We start from the raw sequence: 23,284 nt of genomic DNA on the forward strand, positions 1-23,284 counted from the left end.
GTTTAACCTAGGCTGACCTCTGCTTGTGAAGGCACAGTGACAGGGGAGGTTTTGTTTTCGTGGAGTCACTGAGAGTAGGAAACAAAAGAAACAATAATCAGGATCATTGCACTGCAGATGAAGCCAAAAGGGGAAATAAAACACTGTAGGGTCGAAGGTTGTATTATTTCTTGTGTGGGTGACATTCCAAAACTAAAAACACAAGAGCAAACGTGTATGAACGACATATCCCCATCCAACGGTTCGTATGATATCTCATGAAATAGCACCCTATGAATTGTTTTTTTAGGGACTTCACAAAAAGTTGGCTTGACGGTGTGTATCACTCCAGTTAGACACTGCAGGTGGAACACATACCTGCTGCCTTCAGATGGCTGTAGAGCTGTCAGTTAAGGCCAGTGATTCCCAACTGATCCAGCCACGGGGTCCAGATTTCTTCTTAGTCACTGATTCAAGGTCCACGCAATTTCATATACTCAACGTCATACTTGCTTTTGACCGGCAGTAATGCCAAAACTGGAATAAAACTTTGTGTGATCTCATGTAAGCCCGTTGAAAAATGGACAATAAAAGCAGAGAGACGAACAAAACATGATAAAGGGTTTGAGTGATTTTAGAAAGGTTATACAGGTGTGCCTTCACCAAATAAAGTCTCAATTGTCTTTTTGCACAGTGTATCTGAGGGCCTTCAAGTAATAGTCCCTTCAGAACCTGGAACAAAAACCCCTGAAGAGCTCAGAATATGCCAACAGTCTGACTTCATAAAGTGGGGCTGGATCGGGCACACCTTGAGAAAACCATCCTCCAACACGACCAGACAGGCCTTAACCTGGAACCCACAAGGGAAAAGAAAGCCAGGAAGACCAAGAAACAGCTGGAAAAGGTCTGTCGAGGCGGAACTCAAGGAAACAAGAACATCCTGGAAGGAAGCAGAGAAGCTCGCCCAATACTGAACCAGCTGGAGGAAGTTCGTGAATGACCTATGCTCCCAAAAGAGCAAAAGGGTTTAAGTCTGACTTCACAAAAATGTCGAGGTCTCAAGCTCTTGAAAAGGTTAAAAGTACATGCTCACACACACTCACATAGACACACACACAACAGCAGCAGCCTCCAAATTCTGACACTTTAATGGACAGTCCTGAGCTGACGCAGTCTTGCTGCTAATTATGCTAAATATAACTACCATTAAGTTTGTGTTCAACGACAAAGAGTTTATGCTGCTATGTGCGCAGCACTCATGCGTCAGACCATAAAAATAATGTGACTAGATGTTGATTGTAGAATTTTATTCGGCTAGAAGATGTCATGGCATTATGTAGTAATCGACAGTATGACTGCATATTCATTCTGCATGTAATTACAGCCAGAGATGTGCGTCTCTAGATGGCCCTTGATACCTCCAGATGGCATTAATTTTAATTTACTGAATGATTTTCTGCACTTTGCACCAATAATCAATGAAATAGGTGGAAGTTTTATGTTTATTTTTTGGAATACATTTCTTCACCTAAAAAGGCAAAAAAAGAAAGTTAAGTGACATAAATGGCACTTATCAGGAAATTATGGCTCTTATCATTGTGGAGAGGTGACAGGCCAACAACACGACCATCTAATCACACTTTGTTCAGTCTTAATTTCACGGGTCTTCTTCTATCTCACGACTCTTTTTTTGTATCCTTCCTCTTTATTTTGTTTTTTTTTAAATTATCTAATCAGCTATTGATTAAAGTTTTTTTTCCATTCCTGTCTGTCCCCTCCTCCTCCTTTTTCTCCTTTTCTCCTCAGTTTAGCTTTCTCCTATACTTTAATTAGCTGCACAAGGTTCTTCTGTCTCCTCTGTGTAGTGAGCCTGTATTCTCTTCTTTTCTCAGCATTTTGATCTGTAAATAACCAGAGATACACTGGAGGTCACGCTGACATCACATGCACTTTCCCCTTTGTTTGCTTTTGATACTTCCTTTGCATTTGCAGCTTTTTTTTATTTTAGTCCCTCTTCTCGATGAAATGAAACACCAATCCTTTTCCCTTTTCTCTCTGCTTCACTCCATTAAGTCCCTTCTTCTTCCTGTCTAACCGCAGATGACTCATTTAGACACTATTATCTGCCTAAGGCTGAATCAGGAGATTTCGGGAACTAGATAAGACCCCTGAGAGATTGGGTCACAACATGGGAGCCTTACATTGCTGACGCTATGTATGGACACTTTTGTGTCCATGTTAGCCAGTGTCTAATGCACTGACTCACTTACAGTTTCAAGGAGTTTGCTTCTGTCTTTCTGTAATTGGAAATATTTGGTATCGTCAGTGCCTAGCACTTTCCTTGTTTTTTTGATGTTTTGTTGTTGTTGCCTTCACTCTACAACTTTTGGATACATGTCTTCAGACCAGCTGACTAAATAACACCTCATTTCTCTTATAGTCTGTCCATTTAACCCAGCATTGCACATGTGTCCTTGCTTTAGTCCTCAGGTGAAAGGTAAGTTTTTCCATGGAATAGGTCCTCTACGACGTCCATCCACTGTCCGAGTTGGAGGGTCACGTTTCAGCCAGTTTCTAGTAATGGCCTTTTTGCATCCCAGTATAAGGATTTTGAACAATAAATGTCCTTCTTATGAATAATGTCCACAAGTATTAATCCCAAGTACACATTCCGTGGATCCCTTGGAATCTTGTAACGCGAAAGTTTCTCAAGAATCAGAATAACCCCATCCAGTGGTTGTAGTTTTATACATGACCAGAATATATGTGAGTGATTGGCATTCACCTGTCCACAGAGTCTCCAGCATGACTGTTTGTATTTTGTATATGGTTTGATAATAAAAATCAAATTATATTCTTCCACCCAAAGTCTCTCCACCTTTTAGAGCTGGTGAATGTTTGCTGCGTGCTACAGATGGAATGCCACTCATCTCCCGACAGATTAATATTCACTTCTGCTTCCCATTCCATATACCTAGCACACTGAATGCCATAGGCAAGTTTCCCCTGCTCCTGAGTTATGATGCTGAATAATGGTCCTAAGATGTTTTAGATAACATAATGATGTCACAGTGAAGCTGACCTTTGACCCTATTGATGTAAAATGTCATCATTTTATCCTATTAATCATTTATGAAATTTTTATTAGTGTAAAAATTCTTGAGTAATGGCCAAAATATATTTTGTTAGGTCACAGTAAACTCTGACATATGACCACCAAATTCTAAACAGTTCATTCTTGAGTACAAGTGGACTTTTATGCCAAATTTGAGGAAATTCCCTCAACGCAATCTTGAGATATCGCATTCGTGAAAATGACAGACACAAGACCGCAGGGACCTTGACCTTTAACCACCCAGAATCTAATGAGTTCATCATTGAATCCAAGTGGATGTTTGTGCCAAATTTAAAAAAAAATCTTCAAGGTGTTCTTTCTGAACGAAAATGTGACAGACATAAGGTCACACTGACCTTTGACCACCAAAATCTAACCAGTTCATCCTTAAGTCCAAGTGGACATTTGTGCCAAAATTTAAGAAATTCCCTCAAAATGACAAATCAACAAAATAGCAAACAAGCAATAATAATAAAAAAGAGATAACTACAGACCAACCTAGGGATTAGGTCTTCGAATCGTTTTTCCCTTATGTTCAATTCTGACCAAAAGAAGATCCGCCACTGGCTGTAGTCTTAGCTGTGTCTGGGGCTTCAAGGCAGAGAAAGAACAATCCATTAAAGGTTAAACACATATTCAACACCACTGGGAGTGCAGGTCAGGTCAGCCAAGACACTCTTGGCTGACCTGACCTGCAGTGGGTCGCAATGTTTTGGTGGGACAGCCTTTTTTTACTGACATTACTGGTCAACAGGAGAAAATACATCATACTAAGTGCTCTCTATTCTGCAGTGTGTCTCTAAAATTCTTTTCATTGATTCAAAACTAGATGTAACAATGTCCTTTCCTAACGATTTATTCAAGGCACTAGTGCTGCCCTGGAGCATTATTTCTGAAGGTCAGCAGAATATGGCTTGCACAGAAATCATTTAATAACACAGGTAGTTCCCACATAACGTTATCTGAAGCCTGGCGTTGCTTCCACGTGATTTGAGCTGAGATGTCAGCCTAAAGCTGTGAGATAAAACCAGAAAGAACAGACTGACCACTCTCCTCCCAGCACCTCAGTGTCAGCCTGACATTAATCTCATGCAGCCCCAGGCCCAATCTAATCTCATTTATGTAGGAGCAGATTTGACTTTGGAAAAGTTTAAGATATCTGCAGAGGCAGGGACAACCTGTTGCTGCCTGAGAGAGGAGGAGATTAAATCTGAGTTAGGCATCATTCTAAACAAGAGTGGAAATTCCACCTAAGCAAAGATGTGAATGATGTAGTTTTCATCTTCCTTACCACATCTGTTACAGTTACCTCTCACCTTCAATCAGAAAGTGAGTTAAGTGTGTAATATATGTAATATTCCATGACATGGCAAGGCATAATGATGCCGTATAATGTATTATACATATATACATACAGTACAGGCCAAAAGTTTGGACACACCTTCTCATTCAATGCGTTTTCTTTATTTTCATGACTATTTACATTGTAGATTCTCACTGAAGGCATCAAAACTATGAATGAACACATGTGGAGTTATGTACTTAACAAAAAAAGGTGAAATAACTGAAAACATGTTTTATATTCTAGTTTCTTCAAAATAGCCACCCTTTGCTCTGATTACTGCTTTGCACACTCTTGGCATTCTCTCCATGAGCTTCAAGAGGTAGTCACCTGAAATGGTTTTCCAACAGTCTTGAAGGAGTTCCCAGAGGTGTTTAGCACTTGTTGGCCCCTTTGCCTTCACTCTGCGGTCCAGCTCACCCCAAACCATCTCGATTGGGTTCAGGTCCGGTGACTGTGGAGGCCAGGTCATCTGCCGCAGCACTCCATCACTCTCCTTCTTGGTCAAATAGCCCTTACACAGCCTGGAGGTGTGTTTGGGGTCATTGTCCTGTTGAAAAATAAATGATCGTCCAACTAAACACAAACCGGATGGGATGGCATGTCGCTGCAGGATGCTGTGGTAGCCATGCTGGTTCAGTGTGCCTTCAATTTTGAATAAATCCCCAACAGTGTCACCAGCAAAACACCCCACACCATCACACCTCCTCCTCCATGCTTCACAGTGGGAACCAGGCATGTGGAATCCATCCGTTCACCTTTTCTGCGTCTCACAAAGACACGGCGGTTGGAACCAAAGATCTCAAATTTGGACTCATCAGACCAAAGCACAGATTTCCACTGGTCTAATGTCCATTCCTTGTGTTTCTTGGCCCAAACAAATCTCTTCTGCTTGTTGCCTCTCCTTAGCAGTGGTTTCCTAGCAGCTATTTGACCATGAAGGCCTGATTCGCGCAGTCTCCTCTTAACAGTTGTTCTAGAGATGGGTCTGCTGCTAGAACTCTGTGTGGCATTCATCTGGTCTCTGATCTGAGCTGCTGTTAACTTGCAATTTCTGAGGCTGGTGACTCGGATGAACTTATCCTCAGAAGCAGAGGTGACTCTTGGTCTTCCTTTCCTGGATCGGTCCTCATGTGTGCCAGTTTTGTTGTAGCGCTTGATGGTTTTTGCGACTCCACTTGGGGACACATTTAAAGTTTTTGCAATTTTCCAGACTGACTGACCTTCATTTCTTAAAGTAATGATGGCCACTCGTTTTTCTTTAGTTAGCTGATTGGTTCTTGCCATAATATGAATTTTAACAGTTGTCCAATAGGGCTGTCGGCTGTGTATTAACCTGACTTCTGCACAACACAACTGATGGTCCCAACCCCATTGATAAAGCAAGAAATTCCACTAATTAACCCTGATAAGGCACACCTGTGAAGTGGAAACCATTTCAGGTGACTACCTCTTGAAGCTCATGGAGAGAATGCCAAGAGTGTGCAAAGCAGTAATCAGAGCAAAGGGTGGCTATTTTGAAGAAACTAGAATATAAAACATGTTTTCAGTTATTTCACCTTTTTTTGTTAAGTACATAACTCCACATGTGTTCATTCATAGTTTTGATGCCTTCAGTGAGAATCTACAATGTAAATAGTCATGAAAATAAAGAAAACGCATTGAATGAGAAGGTGTGTCCAAACTTTTGGCCTGTACTGTATGTATATATATATATATTATATAAATATACTATATTTGACAGGACAGTGAAGCATGACAGGAAGGATGGGAGAGAGAGAGCCAGGAAGACATGCAGCAAAGAACGAAGGCCGGATTCCAACCCCCACCGCTGCAACAAGGGCTAGCCGCACCTTTCCCGTGTGAACTACCAGTGCACACCACTTTAAGTCAATACAACATATTAACACAGTCCTCGATTTTGCTTCAAGAGAGGCAGAAATGTGAGAGACACTGTTGTCAGTTCCATGTATAGTGAACCAACACAAACCAACTGGCTTTCTCAGCAAGTTTGTGGGAATTGGAAAATGTGCACATTGTGCCAACACATTTGATACAAAAACATTTTATCATCCCCATTTGGGAAAGAAATATAATGTATAAGAATTTATCAATTGTCCTTCCACTCATGTAATTTATGTGCTTATTTGCCCATGTGGCTTGATGTATGTTGGCCAAACAAAATGTAATCTGAAGTTCAGGATTGCTGAGCATAAAGCGGCCATCAGAAACAATAATCTTTACTACGCTCACCAGACATTACAAAGATAAAAATCATGGTTCTGCAGCTTCCCTCAGATGTATTGGAATTGAAAGAGTGTTGCCTAATCCTAGAGGGGGGAACATCATCAAACAGCACCTGAGAAGGGAAGCGTTTTGGATAAATGAACTGTCTGCTGTTGAACCTTTTGGAATAAATGATTCACAGGACTTGAGTTGTTTTCTTTAACCTGTTTTTTCTTTTTCCCCCCATAGGACAGGTAGGGAAAGCCATCACCCTGCGTAGGGAAAGCTGTATCATCCTGCGTAGGGAAAGTCGAGCCTGCACTATCACCTGCGTAGCAGTGACTAAGGGATAGATTTGTAGGATGTGTATTATTCTGCATTTATAAAGATATTGGTATTTCTGTATATAGGTACTGGCTGGGTCTCAAGCTGGGATATAGTACTTTGTAGTATTTCTACTTTATTTCCTCTCTTTGTGTATTATTGTTTGCTCATGTGTAAGTAGATTTTGCTATAATATTCATGCATTGAAATTTTTAAGTTTTTAACTTTATACCATGGTTGATACATATTTTTCAATTTCATGATTGATGTAATTGTATTGTTTTTGTATACTGTGATATGTTTTCTGTTTGAGTCTCGCTTAGAGAGAAAAAATGAAATTGGTCATGTGACCAGCAAGCATTGAAACACACCTGTGAATGCTCAGGTCAGACCTGAGGTGAACCTGATGACGCTGAACACGAAACGCGTTGTACCCTCAAATAAATTATAGTAAAGTCTATGTCAGTGTGCGGAGGATTTCTTTGTCAAGCTGATTACACACATTCCTGCTGCCTCCCAGCACCTGACTACCTGTGCTGTGCAAGGAGATTTCATTGATCCCAGTTTTACAACATATAAACACTTTAACTATCTGCCTTTCAACATGCTACCTCAACTACTAATGTACAGTTTTAGCCCACTAACTATCCCACTATTGGCAATGGTTCTACTGCACTTTCAATAAAGCAATCGTACTATCAAATTCACAACAACTCTGTCTGAATACACTGCACTTCTTAATGGGTTCAGTTGACTATTTAATCTGCAATTTCCTATGACCTGTATCCCAAACACACACCATGTGAAACTGTACGTGGGCAACTGTGCACTCAGTGGGTATGGACTAATTCTGTTATAATTGAGAGAAGGCATATATCTCTCCAGCCAATATTTTAACACTCAGCAACTCACACTAAAACAGTCTTAAAAGAATATGTATTTTTGACTGTTAGATGAACTGTTCTTCTGAAGGTACCACAGGGCTCGACAGTGCGAGCGTTTCACTCGCATTTGTGACTAAAAATAGATGTGTGCGAACTGTAAAAAATATTTAGGGGCACATGTGCGCATAAAAAAATCAGCCGAAGCAGCCTATATTTTTGTCAATAAAAAAATATGATAATCTAACCGCAAATGTTGGAGGAACTCCAGCCGCCTTCCCTCCTCCCCGTGTGACACGGTTATGGGCGGTTTTCCACGCCACTGTCGGCACAATGCGCTCTTGCGCCGCAGCAGCACATACACAATGAATGGGTTCGTCGGCGGAGGTCTGCGCTTTGCGCGCTCTGTGTGAAAAGGGCTTAAGTCCCACTGTCGGCAGCGTGGAAATAAGTCAAAGTGTGGAGGAGATGGACCGGGTTAAGCGGCGGATCTCCGGGGAAGCCTGCTCAAATAATTTCAACTCTGAGCGCAGCGCTCGAGCGGAAAATCAGAGTGGTGCGCGACGCCAAGTGTTGCGGTGCCGCTTTGTCAGGCGTTGCTGCCCTCTCCCATAGACAAACAATGGGACAGCCAGCGCAAAGCGGTTTTACAGCTGATCATGTGTAGAGGCCTTTAGGGACCGTTCGCCACGGTACCGCTGCTGGGCAGGGTGGAAATAAAGCCCTTTTCACACAGAGCGCGCAAAGCGCATACCTCCGCCGACGAACCCATTCACTGTGTATGTGCTACCTTGGCGCAAGTGTGCGCCGCTCTGTCGCCGAGCTGAGCGGCGCGCGAGAGGGCGCATGTTGCAGTGTCTGTGTCTTTGTGAAAGAGGCTTAAGTCCTGCAGAGTTTCAGAGGACCTGGAGAATGTTTTAGGATAGTAACAACATCATATAAGATAATTATATTGCAAAGATAATATATATAAGATAATAACATTAAAGACAAAATTAAATTGCAATAGGCCTACTTTTTCAAAACTTGATGATTTTACCTTTCTGTACATTTTGTATACAAGTTCATCAAATAATTTTGCTTGTAAATGTCTATTTGCATCATGTTTATTACGGAAAACACATTATTTGATCAATTTACATTGTGCCCCTAAAGTTCTTTGTGTGCTCCTTGGGAAAAAGTTAGCGTCAAGCCCTGTACCATGTCAAGTTTTTCTTTTTGTAAAAAAGTCTTGTTTACATTCACCAAACTATCCCCAAGGCCAAAATATATGCATTGATGGCATTCCCTTCCTCAGAAAACATTTCTAAAGCTTACTTTATGGGAAAATTTGTAATCTGTATCGTTTACCTCCATGTTCGCTAGCTTCGGTGAGAGTCTGTGTTGTCATTGTATTTGCTCCCACTTTGCTACTTTCTTATTACAGTTATGCAAACTGCAGATCAGTAACCATTGGCAGATATCTGTATTGTGTCAACATTTGTACCTGTGTGTTCTCATGTACATGGAAGAGTTGTTACCAGATGGTTTTTCACTATATATATAAACATTGCTCCATAGCGCGACTGGTGGTCAAAAACTCCATATGGTACCTTTAAGGTGCAGAAGCAGCAGTTAAGTTCCAGAAAAAGTTGTTTTGTGCATGGAGCTGCCCCATGTCTAGGAAGAAAAAACTCACTCCTACCTTAAGTTAATGGTTCACTGTCACTAACAATGTGTTTTAAGTGTCTTAGGGTTGAAGCCAATGGAACTATTCATGATTTAAACTTTTAAGTCAGGACACAGTATGGGTCAACTCTTCCTCTGAACTAAAAATAAGACAAGGCTGTAATTTCCCAAAACAGTTTTTATGTCTGCAAAATAAGTTCAGCCAAGTAAAAGTCCAGAATTGGAGCTTCTCAGCTCAGTTCTCTGCACCCAGACAGAGGCTTATGTAACCAGCTGGTGATTACTGTTGTAATCATTGAGATGAAGACTAAAAACACATCAGCTTCAAAAGCAAAACAAAGATTTGATCCCAGATACACTCATCACAAGGTTGTCATGCAGAACGCATTCAGACTCTGATGGTGTCATTACTTTACAGCAAGTTAAAAACTAAAACAAAAAGATTGTGTTTGTGAATCTGCCTCCCCATCCAGAAAACAACAAAAAGTAGAAGCAATATTACACACTAAGTGATGTAACTGCAATTGAACAATGTGTCCAATTGTAGAGAAAGTCTTGCAAATTCTAAGAAAGCACAGCAGACACACTTGAGGACTTTCAGGTTAGCTGAGGAAAGTGAAAACCTTTGTTTATAAGTAAAGTGCGTGTGTGTGTGTGTGTGTGTGTGTGTGTGTGTGTGTGTGTGTGTGTGTGTGTCATTTGTAATTTTCACATACTGGTGCCAGTGTGATACCTGAATATGGTACAAATACCAAAACAATATTTAGCAGTGTACTTGCAGTGGGGGAAGGACTATAACAAACACTAGCGACACATTTTTACCAAGACAAATCATTGACGAAAGTTTCTAAACACAACTTGGCCATGTTCCAGCAGGAATATCAGGGAAAAATTAGCAATATCGGCATCCGAGTTTACCTCTATCTCTGAGATTAGCATGTAGCTACGTGTAGCAGTGTACTTGCAGCTGAGGAATGACAATAGCAGCACTTAAAATCACCAATAAAAGCTTGTTAACACAACTGGACACATTCAGCAGGAATACAATCCAAAATCGTGGAGAAATTGAGCATCTATGATTACATGATTCCCTGACGTTAGCATGGTGCTATATGTATCAGTGTACTTGCAGCTGGGGAATGACTGTAACAAGGAGTCGCGGCACGTTTTTTTAACATGAAAAGTAAAAAAAAAAAAAGCTTCTAAACACAACTGTACATGTTCCAGCAGGAATACGATCTGCTATCAGGGAGAAGTTTACAACATCGGCAACCCAGATTACATGTTTCTCTGATGTTAGCATGCAGCTACATGTAGCAGTGTAGACAAAATAATGTAAACACATGCAGTGGTGTGCCTGGAGCAAATGACCATATAAAGATATCTGGCACAGAATGACATCATGCTGTAGCCAGAGTAGAAAAACTGTTGGATGAATCAATGAATCAGTATTGAATGGTAGGAAATGTGAGGTTTTTTCTCACAGGGATTATCCATGGTTGTAAAATTACATATTCAACACAAAATAGGGAAAAGCATAATAGATCCCCTTCAATGATCACAACAGTCATCACAGCTATTGTCACATAGCAGTCACAATCTGGAGAGACTGTAGACACAGTAGTTGGACTGTCAGCGGAATATGAATACATATGACTGGACATAAATACACACAAATACACACACACACAAAAGAAAAAAATCAGCTCGCCTCTTGACACTTATCATCACACCTACCATTGCCTCACTTATTGGGAGGAAATAACATCATCAACACCTGATGACACCCCTGCAATCAGTGCACAGGTGTAATGAGTATCCATCTAATTAGAGCGTTGTGCTGTGCTGACTGACAGACAGGCTTTACCTGTGACTGAGTGCATCTGCGCTTTCCAGAGGCTTTCTGAGACTCAACACAACTAGGAATGAGTCACTATATAGGCCACCTATGCGCGTGCACGCACACACACACACACACACAGACACACACACACACACACACACACACACACACACACACACACACACACACACTTGTAGCCCCCACTGTGCAGGTGTAGCTAAGGTCAAGCCTGGAGGGATTCTAACATTCCCTACAGAGCAAATGGACCAAGGACAAAAGTGGCACAAACCGTAGGGGTACTGTTCCAAAACAAGGGTCAATATGTCAGCAGCCTCACTGTGGCACACTGACCCCCTGACTGAGCCTGTTTCTTCTTCTGATTATATTTTCAGGCCGTAACAGTGTCCTTGTGTCATTGGTCAAAACCAAATCATAAAAGAAGAGAGAATATCACATGATTGATTGGCCTCCTTAACACATATAAATAAAGACTTTTGTTTTCTGATATTTGTATCCATTAGATTAGCTCAGCATTAGATTTTTTTGGCCTCAAGTCTGTGTGTATGTGTGTGTGTGTGTGTGTGTGTGCGTGTGTTTCATTCATGGACAGCGGTCATGTCAGCCTGAAAAGATAAAAGGTTAAGCAGTTAGCTAGGGGCTGGTACGTTCTGATCTGTGCCTATTCACACACACACACACACACACACACACACACACACACACACACACACCTGTGTCTCTGTTCCAGTAGGTACAGTGTGTTCAGTGCAAATGTAATATAGAGCAGCTGTGGAGTCCTCCCTCTGTTATTTGATAGAATATATAGAACAGTGGTCTTCCTTGAACAGACTGGTCAAGGTCCCTGCTTGGCCAGCCTTCACAGAAGGGGGAGCAGCTTGAGCCCAATTTGTGCTTGTGGAGAGGAGCAAACCATGGAGCATATTATTGAAGCCTGCCCTCTCCAAAGACTAAAAGGAGGTCTAGTCTCCCTCCACAATATAGATCAAGAGGCTACTGCTCGGCTTGAGAAATTTGCATTTGCTTAATAAAATAAATATAGAACATGTGCGTTTAAAGCACATAAGTGGGATATTAAGCAGGGAAAGTCTTCCCCTCAACCAGGAAACTGATGCTCACGCCTAGTAAAGCAAAGCATCTGCTTGGTCGCCCCTGATACTGAATCCTTATCTCCTACTTCAGATCAGTGGTATCAGTCTGTTGGAGCTGTTTTCCAAAGTCCTGCAGGCTTGTTTATCTCAGATTCTGTAAGTCTTTTGAGCAAATTAGAACTGATTTTAACATTTCCCCTCAAGACTTTTTTAAGTACCTTCTAAATCTTTGCAGGAAGTACAAGATCCATCTAAAACTGTCAAAGTTGGAAATGCCATGGTCAGGACCAAATCTCTGAAGGCAATAATTCCAGAGATTTATACTTCACTGCAGAATCTGATTTCCTAGCTTATGACTTCCTGGTGCCATTGTGGGAGGGTGATCTCATGGTAACATTTACCACTGCAGACTGGACCAAGATCTGCAATGGAATCTTTCTGAAACGTACTTCAATCTCTATACAAACCTCTATTGTAAGTGTAAAACACATAAAGGTACATTTACCCACTTGTTTTGGTCGTGTAATAGCATCCAGGCATTTAAGAAAGGGGTTCATTCTGTGATTTAATACGTAAATGTTACTGGTCAACATTTTCCATCGTCTTCTTCATTTTACTTCAGATACGGTCCCTAAATTTCTGTTAACAAACCCCAGACTTTCACCAGGAGCCCGGTGTTCACTTTCCATATGAATGTAGAGCCAAACCGTGGTGTTTTTTTCTAAACCTAGAAAACCCAATGTGCTTTTGTTGCCTAAACCAAAAAGCCATCTGTAGCAGCGTCCCAGAGCATTAACAACAGATGCAGGACGGTACCTAGCAAGTAATATTTAGGCATGAAAGGCCACTGACAAAGCGGTGACTTGTGACGACTTTAGATAAGAATATATTGGTGGGAAAGGAAGTGAGCCTGGTTTGAGTCTGCGCTTGACCCATTCATGTGATGCAACCTCTGTTGCCAGCCAGCCAGCGCCGTTTAACAGCTGACCTTAAAACTTTTGCTTCCCTTTGTAAAATTGGCTAATAAAATGACCCCTGCAGCAAGACAAACAAGCATGACTGGAACTGTAGACTAAAACTATCTTCCCAACTAATCTCAAAAGTCCCCATTAGTCATGAACAAAACATCAGTAAGTAGCAAAGATACGGCATTATTCAAGTAGCTGGGGTTATAAAAATTCAAATCCCGGACAAAAAAAGGTTAAGAAGGACTGCTGAACTGTTGTAAACAAGTGATTCATTCACGTCAGTTTGGCAACAACAAAAACATTTTCTGATGAGTGCTCTAAAATCATCCTGGAACACAATGCACTGCTTATGTGACGTAATATAAATGCTTCCTCCCAAAATGAGCTGCATACATGTTGTACCACAAGTTAATCACTTGGTCAGTTGGACTGCTGGGTCATGACATATTGCAAAGCATCTTCAGCTCAGATTCTTGTGATCACGATGTCCTGAGCGTCCGTGACCGTATCAACCATCTCTTCTTACAAGTACACAACTAACAGGGCAGTGTGCACCTCACAGTCACAGAACAAAAAACAGAAGCCTCCTCTTGGAGAGGAACGGGGAAGGGAGGAGCGTGAAGGTGGAAAGCACCAGACACTTATCAGTGACGTAGAAGACAACTCTTCATTCAAAGAGCAATATGACAGCCTCCAAGACATTTGAATGTGTGTGTCAATATAAAATGTCAAATCAAAGCACTGTCCTCATGAGACACAACTTAATAGCCCAAATTAAAAGGAGACTAAATATTAGACTTGCTAGTAAGCAAAAAGGAAACTATGAAAAAAGAAAACCACCAGACAGAACGTGATCCTTAAAGGCTATTTAAGTTGAAACATTTCAACCTCTTCGTGCACTAACACGCTAAATTTTCAGCGCTATCAGCAGCAAGGTACCAGCACACCACATACAGCACGCAAAGTCCCATGAAACATGGCGACTGTGTGACATGCAATAAATGATGGTGAGAAACCTACATTACCTCTATCTTTCATCAAAATGTCATTGTCATAAATAAAGGTGTTCCTTAGAGCAGCACAGCAGCACAGCAGCACAGACAAAGGTGCAAAGGTACAAATTGGCACCTTAATGATATACATCCCATCAGCAGCTATTAAAAGGAAATGGCTACTTTAGAATGAAAATACAGACAGTACTTACTGACCCTCATGCCAACAAGAAGTCCAGTGTAGTATTTTTAATCCACTAAACTCGTTTGGGGTATTGGAGGATAACAGCTAGCTGGAATAACAGCTACACTTCACTTGTTTACATGGCAACTCGCGCGAAACTAGCTGATGGCTAGTGGTGGTGCTAGTTCTCGAGTATTGCGCGAGTTGCCATGTAAACACAGCACGCCTGCAGGGCTGGTATGATATGATATGAAATGATGCTATAAAAGTGGAGTAAATTATGTCTTTTCAAGTCAATTTTGCATGTCACGGCTTCAGGGCACTTGGATTACGATGGATGAGCTGTTCTGACGTTTTTTGAAATATATTAGCGGAGTTGTATTACATTTTCAAAATGTGGGTTCCATGCACTTAAAGTGTAGCTGTTATTCCGGCTAGCTGTTATCCTTCCATACCCCGAACGAGTTTTGTGGATTAAAAAACTACACTGGACTTCTTGTCGTCATGAGGGTCAGTAAATACTGTCTGTATTTTCATTCTAAAGTGGCCATTTCCTTTAAGCCGTCACATGTGAAAGGCATGTGAACAGAAATATTGGCAGTCTGCTTTTGGCACAAAGACATACATCCCATACATTTGACTATTTCTTTCTTCACCCTTTAAGAGACGGTATTCCAATAAAACCAAATGAAACACCATCCAAAACTCTCCCATTTTACACGCATTAAGCTTTGTAGCTCAAACAGATTATAGGAAAAGATCTTTCATCACCTGTAAGTTCCATCAGTCCTAATGCTGTTTGTCTGAGTAACCCCCATTATAGCCACTTAGAGATTATCTTCCAGCAAAATGCACAAAGAGGGTGATTTGGGATCATGTGCAGGGCCAAGAACATCTCAGTGACATTTACTTTAACGCAAATAATTGGCTTCTTATTTGTGAGGCGAAAGCTTCTGTACGATGAACATGTGTGCTGCCAGGTTGCGCAGGTGTGATGAGTCAATGGTCAAATGAGTCACCATTAAAGGTTAGTGGAATTACAATCTTGATATGAACACACACGCAGCTGTTAAAGCAATGAAACTAATTGCAAAAAGCAGAGAGTAAATTTCTCCAATTTTAGCCCATCATCCTTTAGCGTGTCCATTTTATTAAATCTAGACAACAAGGGATCATTATGTAGTTAAAGGGACAGTTCATTCCAAATACATATTTTTTTCTCTTTCCTGCAGTGCTATTTATCAATCTAGATTTTTGGTGTGAGTTACCGTGAGCAGTTTCATGTAGGAACTATTTTGCATGCGTCTACTGATCTACTGCTAACCTACTGTAGCACCACTGAGCTAGCTAACATTACAGCTCAGCCAAGGAGGACGCCATTGATGTTTACATCTCACACTGTTAGGAGCACAAGCCTCTTGTCCATAAATAGATGCACACTTCCTTCTGTACGGTGATATGGTTGGTGGGCATAGTTGGGTAGACAGAAAATAGTCCTACATAAAACTGCTTACAACAACAACTGTGGATTATCTTGAGTAATCGGGTCATGGTCTTGTCCGACCAAATTCTCACTGGTTGGACAATTACTGTTACTTTGATAAGGCTGTGTCTCCACCAAAGCGTTACCAAGAAGACACCACCGCTCAAGGCTCAAAGCCTTCAACAGAAAAAACATCCCACCTGAGCCCTTTTTGAGGTGGCAGGATGGCTAACATTAGCTACCCGGCTAAAAATATTAAGTCTCTTTCTCGGATACAGCTCTACAGCGATATTTAACCTTAGTAACTTGTGTTGTATATGACACTGTCAACCCCAGAGTTAACGTCTATAGTGTCCAGTATGTCAGATTCTTCTGATCAGTCCTGCTCATCAGTTAGTGGTGAGATGGACGCGGTTCAGGTGGAAAAGCTTTACGGTGTACAGCTCATTTTCAGATAATGATATTACAGTGGAGACCACATTTATTTTTCACTCGAGGAATTCCACTTGCCTCAACACAGAGTTTATACTTGCTCTGGGCAAGTGTTAAGGCCTTTGCACACTGAGTCAGTTTATTATGTCCAAAACTGTCACAAGTCTTAAAATAAATGACTTAACATCTTGTCAATCACGGTTTGAGCCAGATAGGTAACTCCAGTGGAAAGAGGCAAAGGAGGAAATGTGTCTTCTCATTTGTCAAGTATTACGAATTTTCACAACGAATGGAACAATAAGACGCAACGGAATCTGTATGCATGGTTTCTGTGTGTGACAATTTTTTTGGATGATTAAAAAAACGAATCTGAAAAAAACAGACTCAGTGTGCAAGGGCCTTTAATGTTGAGCCCTGTGACGAGTTCGTGGCGTCAGTCCGACCACCCTATAGTTCGACTACCCATTAGTCCGACTACCCATTAGTCCCACCATAGAGTCCTATTTTTTGAGATCCATTACACCGACCTCCCAGTATTCCGACCATACTTGTGCCATTCTACCGTCCGCCGCTAATCCTACCCGTTAACATTAATTAAAATGGATACCTAGATGGATACCTGCCTGTATAATATAAAGCAGTTACATCAGGCTATCTGGTAAAACCTCTGATCGAGGTATCCACTCTAACAAACACTGACGGGTCGGATTAGCAGCGCTCAGAAAAATGGCACAAGTATAGTCGGATTATTGGGAGGTCAGACTAATGGATCTCAAAATATAGGACCCTTGGTAGAATTTCACTTGATCTAGATTTTCTTTGATTGAATACAGCCCTACTGGAAAGAGACATGTTATTACACTTTGAGTGCCATCTAGTTCCATTACATTTGAGAGGAAGCAGACATCGCTACAGCCAATATCTCCAACACTCAGCAACTCACACCAAAATAATCTAGAGTAATAACTAGCACTTCCGGTGAGAAATGTGTATTTTTGATTTTTGGGCTGAACTGTCCATTTACACTCAGAAATAATTACAAAGAAGACTGATGGAACACGTAAGAACTGTTAAACTGCAATACATCTGATCTTATCTTGTTTCATTGAGTTATTTTATTTACTATTTGCCTTTTTCGCATTAGTGCTTAAACATTTCAAATATATGAGCAACCACATTATACTCAAAGGTGCACTTTGACTATGAGAGGATTTTTTTCTAACATGACTCCTTTACGTTAATTGGAGTGTTACGCAATGCCCCAAGTGTAATTAGACTTCCGTCTTGATGTGAGTCACTCAGTAAACTCCATCACTGAGGAAGATGCCACTTGAAATGTATGACTCAAGTCTATATGGCACTGGAACATGCATTTGACATCTGAAGCATCCCTGACTGAATACTGATGGGAATATTTTCTTTCCACGTCTTTGTAACAAGGATACTTCAGGACTGACTCTTTGACAAGTGCAATGCAATCAGCACACCTGTAACACAAACATTATCTATGGCCTGATACTGACATGCTCTGTTATGTAATGTATGGTCTATTAGATATTAACCATAACTAGTCTTGATTGCCTAATCATGATCCTTAACAATTAGGATAAGATATACAACCATCTTGCCTGTGAACTACAACCTTCTGTGATAGACAGAAGGGGCAGTTTTATCAGGCTCGGGGACACTGTCGGGACAGTTTGCCTTGATTTGACGAAGACAGATGAACAGTCAATGACAGTCTATCTGTGGACAGATATACAATTTTCAAAACAAGGGCTTGTAACACTCAGATTCCAAGTGTGTTTCCTCCACTATGTGAACAGAGTTATTGGCCCAAGTATTATCTGGAGGTATAGGGGTAATGTTTAGGGTTAGAGTTTCATATTTGCTGCAGGTTGTGGGGTGTCAAGAGGAGGACGTAACTTAAGTCAAAATTCAGACTTCCCCTATCCACCAGGATCCCCAACCAACCATTACGAGTAGGCATGTAACGATATGTCGAATTTCACAGTGTCGCGATAAAATAAATTCTCGATACCGTCGTGGGAATGCCACGGTAGTTATAGAACTGCGTTCTCCTACAGAGCCGGTAATATGACTGTGTGACTACATTCCCCATAATCCTTTGCATGCAACTGCGCACCCAAGTGAGAGCAGATTCATGCAGCCCAGCCTCTCAGCCTCTCTGCGACCATTCGTCATAGCAAGAAGCCACACATATCACGTGAAATAGCGGAATCGTGGCTTTCCGACAAGACCAAGCACTTGTCGGTAGTCCAATGTTTTCACAGCAAAAAAAAATGATAAAGTTACACTAAAAAATGTATAACAAAGCTTTCATATGGCTTTGCACACACATTACTTTTGGATGGATTACTCGCGAATACAGGGTCGCACAGAAACGCCATGCATATCACATGAAAGCGCAGGACCAGAGCTTTCCTCTCCTCATCTCCTGTTCTGAGAAAGTGTTAGGGTCTCCTTGATGTCAAGATTGTCAACCTGGCGTGAACAAACTGAGTGAATGTGTGTCTTTGAGTTTTTCTATGACTTCCAGGGAAATGGCTGGGCTTTATTTATTTTGGTTTTCTTTTACACACATCTTTACCCACCTCTCTCTCTCTGTCTCTCTGTGTATCTGTGAGTGAGCAATTGTGTGTTATTGAGTTTACATTATTTCTAATTTTTGTTAATTGTGTTGTTGTTGCAGGGTCTGATTGTTCTAAGTTCTGTATATTTGATGAATATTAAGACTACTCTATCCTCATAATTTGATGTCATTCAGATGACTTTCTAGTAATAGTACTACACTACTTTTGTTCAGAGTAGGTTAAAAAATACTGAATGTTTCCATTTTCATATTCTGATACTATAATTTCAATTGACATGACTTTGTTATGGCACTTTAATGTCTGCCTGCCTAGCAGTAATAGGGGGGAAATGAAAGCACATGTTCAACTGTGTGTTGATTTGTTTATGATACGCTTCCAAGTTAAAAATAACATGCTGTACAGTGTACTGCACTATTTTTGAATAAAATAGCTATTTTTAACAATAAATTTTCTCTTTTTTCCCCCGTATAGATATCGTGATATATATCGTATCGTGGACTCTTTATCGTAATAATATCGTATAGTGAGTTTCTGGTATCGTTACATCCCTAATTACGAGTTAGTATTAAAGCAGTAAAGACAAGATCCCTCACCGGCTTCCCACCAATAAATCATTTGCGATCACTTAGCCAAGCCAAAAGCACAGTAACAGTTCTTGTGTTGATGAACATAAACAGTGATTCACACATTCAGCTTGTATTGCTTAATGCCTGCGGGTTACTTGCAACCACGAACAACAGCAGGAGTTTCCCTATTAATTGTGGCTGTCAAAGAAAATCTTAAAATGAACCAAATTTCATAACTGCTCCACTTTAATACTAGTAATGTTGTTCTGCACCAGAGTATACTTGTGCCAACATATACGTACCATTTGTTAATGTTGTCGTTACAGTTTAGAAAAAGCACGGCAATGGCAAAATCCCAAACCCATACTATAGAGTCAATCCTTGATGTTAGGCCTACTATTGTTTGTATTCTAGAGACAATGTCAAGAACGACCCTTTGTGTGCCATTGTGTGCCACTTTATTTCCAATGGCCATGCAGTTCAGTGCATATATGCAGATTTCAGAAGAGACCAGCAGCATGTGAAATGCCTTTAGAACTCTACTTGCCAACTGCTACTCATGTTAAAAAGCAGTCCACTTCTGTGTTGTGGTACAGTTGGTTTTTGACACCTGATATGACCACACCCTACACCACCTTTTCAAGTGAATTTGGGCACAGAAAGGGACCTAGTCATCCCACTAATTAAACAAACTGGACTTTGGGCCAAAGTGTACTCAGATCTGGGCCCTGGTCCCTGGGGCCGGTTGCACCAACTGGTCTTAAGACTTCTTCTCACTATGACCGGGCGTAAATCTTACACCTAGTCAAGAGCAGGTGTAAGGTCATTATCAAGCTGTGCTCATGCGCTCTAGAGCGCAGAGAGCGCAACTTTATTCTCGTCTGTATACGAGCGGGCATTTAGACGGGAGAGGGTAATTAGGGACAGAAGCAATTGGACATAGCCTATATAATGACGAGGAGCTGATTGAGAGGTTTCAATTCGGTAGGAGAGATCTGTTTGAACTTATTGAGAGAGCTGTCACCCGATTTACAGTTTGTGTTGGGCTGCAACGCAGCACTACCACCCGCCTTCCCACCAGGGAGGGGAATCCTCCCCAAATACGTCAACAATGATGTCACTGTAAATTGAGGTTTTCGGGGAGGACCCCTGCCAGTTGGATGAATTTTTTTGGAGGAGATGTATTTTTTTGCCTTGCTGAAAAGATCTTTCCACTTCTTCCTCATGTCAGCCTCTGTATGAAGGCAGCCAGAGTCTGAACACGTAGCCTATTGATGTGCCCCGTTATCTCTGCCCATACCAACTGTTTTTTCTTATTTGTGATACATCTCTGTGCTCGCTGTACAGCTTGATTAATTTTCTAATTTCAGTGTCTGTAAAGTTTCCCGTTGATCCTTCATGTTTTCTTCAAATCTTAAACTGTAAATAAACTGTCAACACAGATGAGAGGGGCTGTCAACTGTCAATTGTCATCTGTCAAGCACACAGGGTGATTCAGCGGCGCATCATTTAACGTCATCGCGCTCCTCTAGGCAGGCCGCGAGGGGCATTCCGGGGGGCATTCACATGGACGTGCACAGCTAAAACCAGCGTAGCTAAGACCAGGCGTAAGCCCTGTTGGTGCAACCGGCGTAAGTCCACTCCTTAAGACTGGTCTTAACAAAGACCGTCTTAGGAGTTCTGACCAGGCGTAGTAAAGACCAGTTGGTGCAACCGGCCCCTGATGTCTAAGCCTCCTTCGCTGCCTATCAATTCAATACAATGATGCTATAGAGAATTTGCTGGTATCCAAACAAAATCCAATCAAGAGTATGGTTTCTGGAAAACTGAAACTTTTAGGGACCGTACACATGCCGTGTTTTTTGCAGCCTCAAATCCAAGGTAGACACCCAGCAGGGGCGCTCAAACTTCCAAGCGACGCATTCCCTAGCACCTCTTTTCAGGGCGCAATGGCTGCGCACGGCATGTCATGTGACAAGGACCAACCAATCACAGTCAACAGATATCTCTCTCTTTATCCATAAATAGGTGATCATTTTGGGGAAGTTAAGTATTTTAGTGCAGGGCTGGCCGAGTGCCTGGAAGAAGATCAGCTCTGCACCCAGGATTTCAGGTAAATAGGCTTTGATAATGGCTACTCAACATTACATATACAAGAGGTTACACAAGGCGATTAGGAACAGCAGCTACAATATCTGAAGTATCTCTTACCACATTCCAGAATAAAGGGTTGAATATGATGGCGATCACAGCAATACAAAAGCTGGAGTCATGAAAGTTGATGTGTCGTAGGAGTCCCTCCATCAGCGTCACGTCCATCTGAAAGAAACAGCCATGTGAAAATCACACAAATACGTGAAAACATAATTTCATTAAGAGAGGAATTAAGAGAGAAAAGTGTGGCCTATGATACTGTCCTCACTTGCTACTTATAAAAAGGTGTTAGAAATTGCCAGAGGTCAAATTTCCATCCAAATTTGGTACAAATTTTCACAGAATTTTCCAAAATCTGCCAAAGCTATGCAATCTCTTTTGACTTCTCATTTCCATGTTACTTCCTATGTCTTTTGCAGATACATTTTAGTTAAATGTTGAAGGACGGAGAGCTTCAGCAGATACATCCGCATCTTCTTGACCCTTAAGAGGTTTTTTTCCCCATCATTTTTAGTTCCTTTTCAACCTTAACAGACATGTGCTACATACTGTCTGTTAGTTTTGGTCTGAAATAACATTTGCATTACTGCATATTACTGTATAGTGCTGTCTCAATCACAGTATATAATATTTTCATTGTGAATAAAGAGGGCAAACAGACAACAGCGGACACAGGGCCTTTTAAGAGTTAAGCATGGGGTAAAAATAAATTCTGATGACTTATTTGAGGTGCAGCAGCATAGACCAATATTCCATCTCTGTAACACTGAAGTGCTGTGTGTGGTTTTCAATTTATGCCTACTGACGCCAGAGATGAAGCACAACAAAGAACGTGTTTTAGGCCAAATATCCCAGTTTGCTTTGGTTGTTTTACATCATAGTGTTGAGGCCAAAAGGACAACACAGCCTCAAGTATAAAGGTCCAAATACAGTGGCAATGTAGGCGCCAAGTCTGGTGAGTGAGATTTCAGTCAATTGCCTCTATAAAATAAAAGTGAACTATGACGTAGTTGGCTGAATGCACTTACTGTAGGTCGCGTTGGCTAAAAGCATCAGCTAGATAAATGTAATATAATGAAGTACATTTTCCAGAACAGTGAGTTATTAGGAAACATGTGGTTCTCCATTGCAACTGCACTCTTCTTTGAGGAAAATATAAGAGCCTTGCACTCAACGTTGTCCAATATTCATTACCTCCCACATACAATACCTTCACTCAGTGTGTATGACTTTCACTCAACATCTACAACAGCTATCTAAGTAGTAGGGATCATACTGCACTGTACAGTGATGGTATTATCAGACATTTCTGCTGGATCGATGCAATAGTTACTGGCTTATTGACTTCAAATCACAAACAGAGGTATTCTGTGATAGTGTGTGCCAATAACAGGCCCAACTCA

General features: G+C 41.2%; 1 protein-coding gene across 1 annotated transcript in view; it reads right to left on the reverse strand.

The window, feature by feature from the left end:
• Positions 1-23,284, reverse strand: part of pemt (phosphatidylethanolamine N-methyltransferase) — a 100,696-nt gene that overhangs the window by 72,254 nt on the left and 5,158 nt on the right. The window contains exon 2 of the mRNA XM_049563492.1: positions 21,939-22,046. Within this exon, the coding sequence (XP_049419449.1) occupies positions 21,939-22,046 (108 nt within the window). The remainder of the gene's footprint in view (positions 1-21,938; positions 22,047-23,284) is intronic.

This window comes from Epinephelus fuscoguttatus, linkage group LG20 (genome assembly GCF_011397635.1).
Source record: "Epinephelus fuscoguttatus linkage group LG20, E.fuscoguttatus.final_Chr_v1".
In the NCBI taxonomy this organism is placed as follows: Eukaryota; Metazoa; Chordata; class Actinopteri; order Perciformes; family Serranidae; genus Epinephelus; species Epinephelus fuscoguttatus.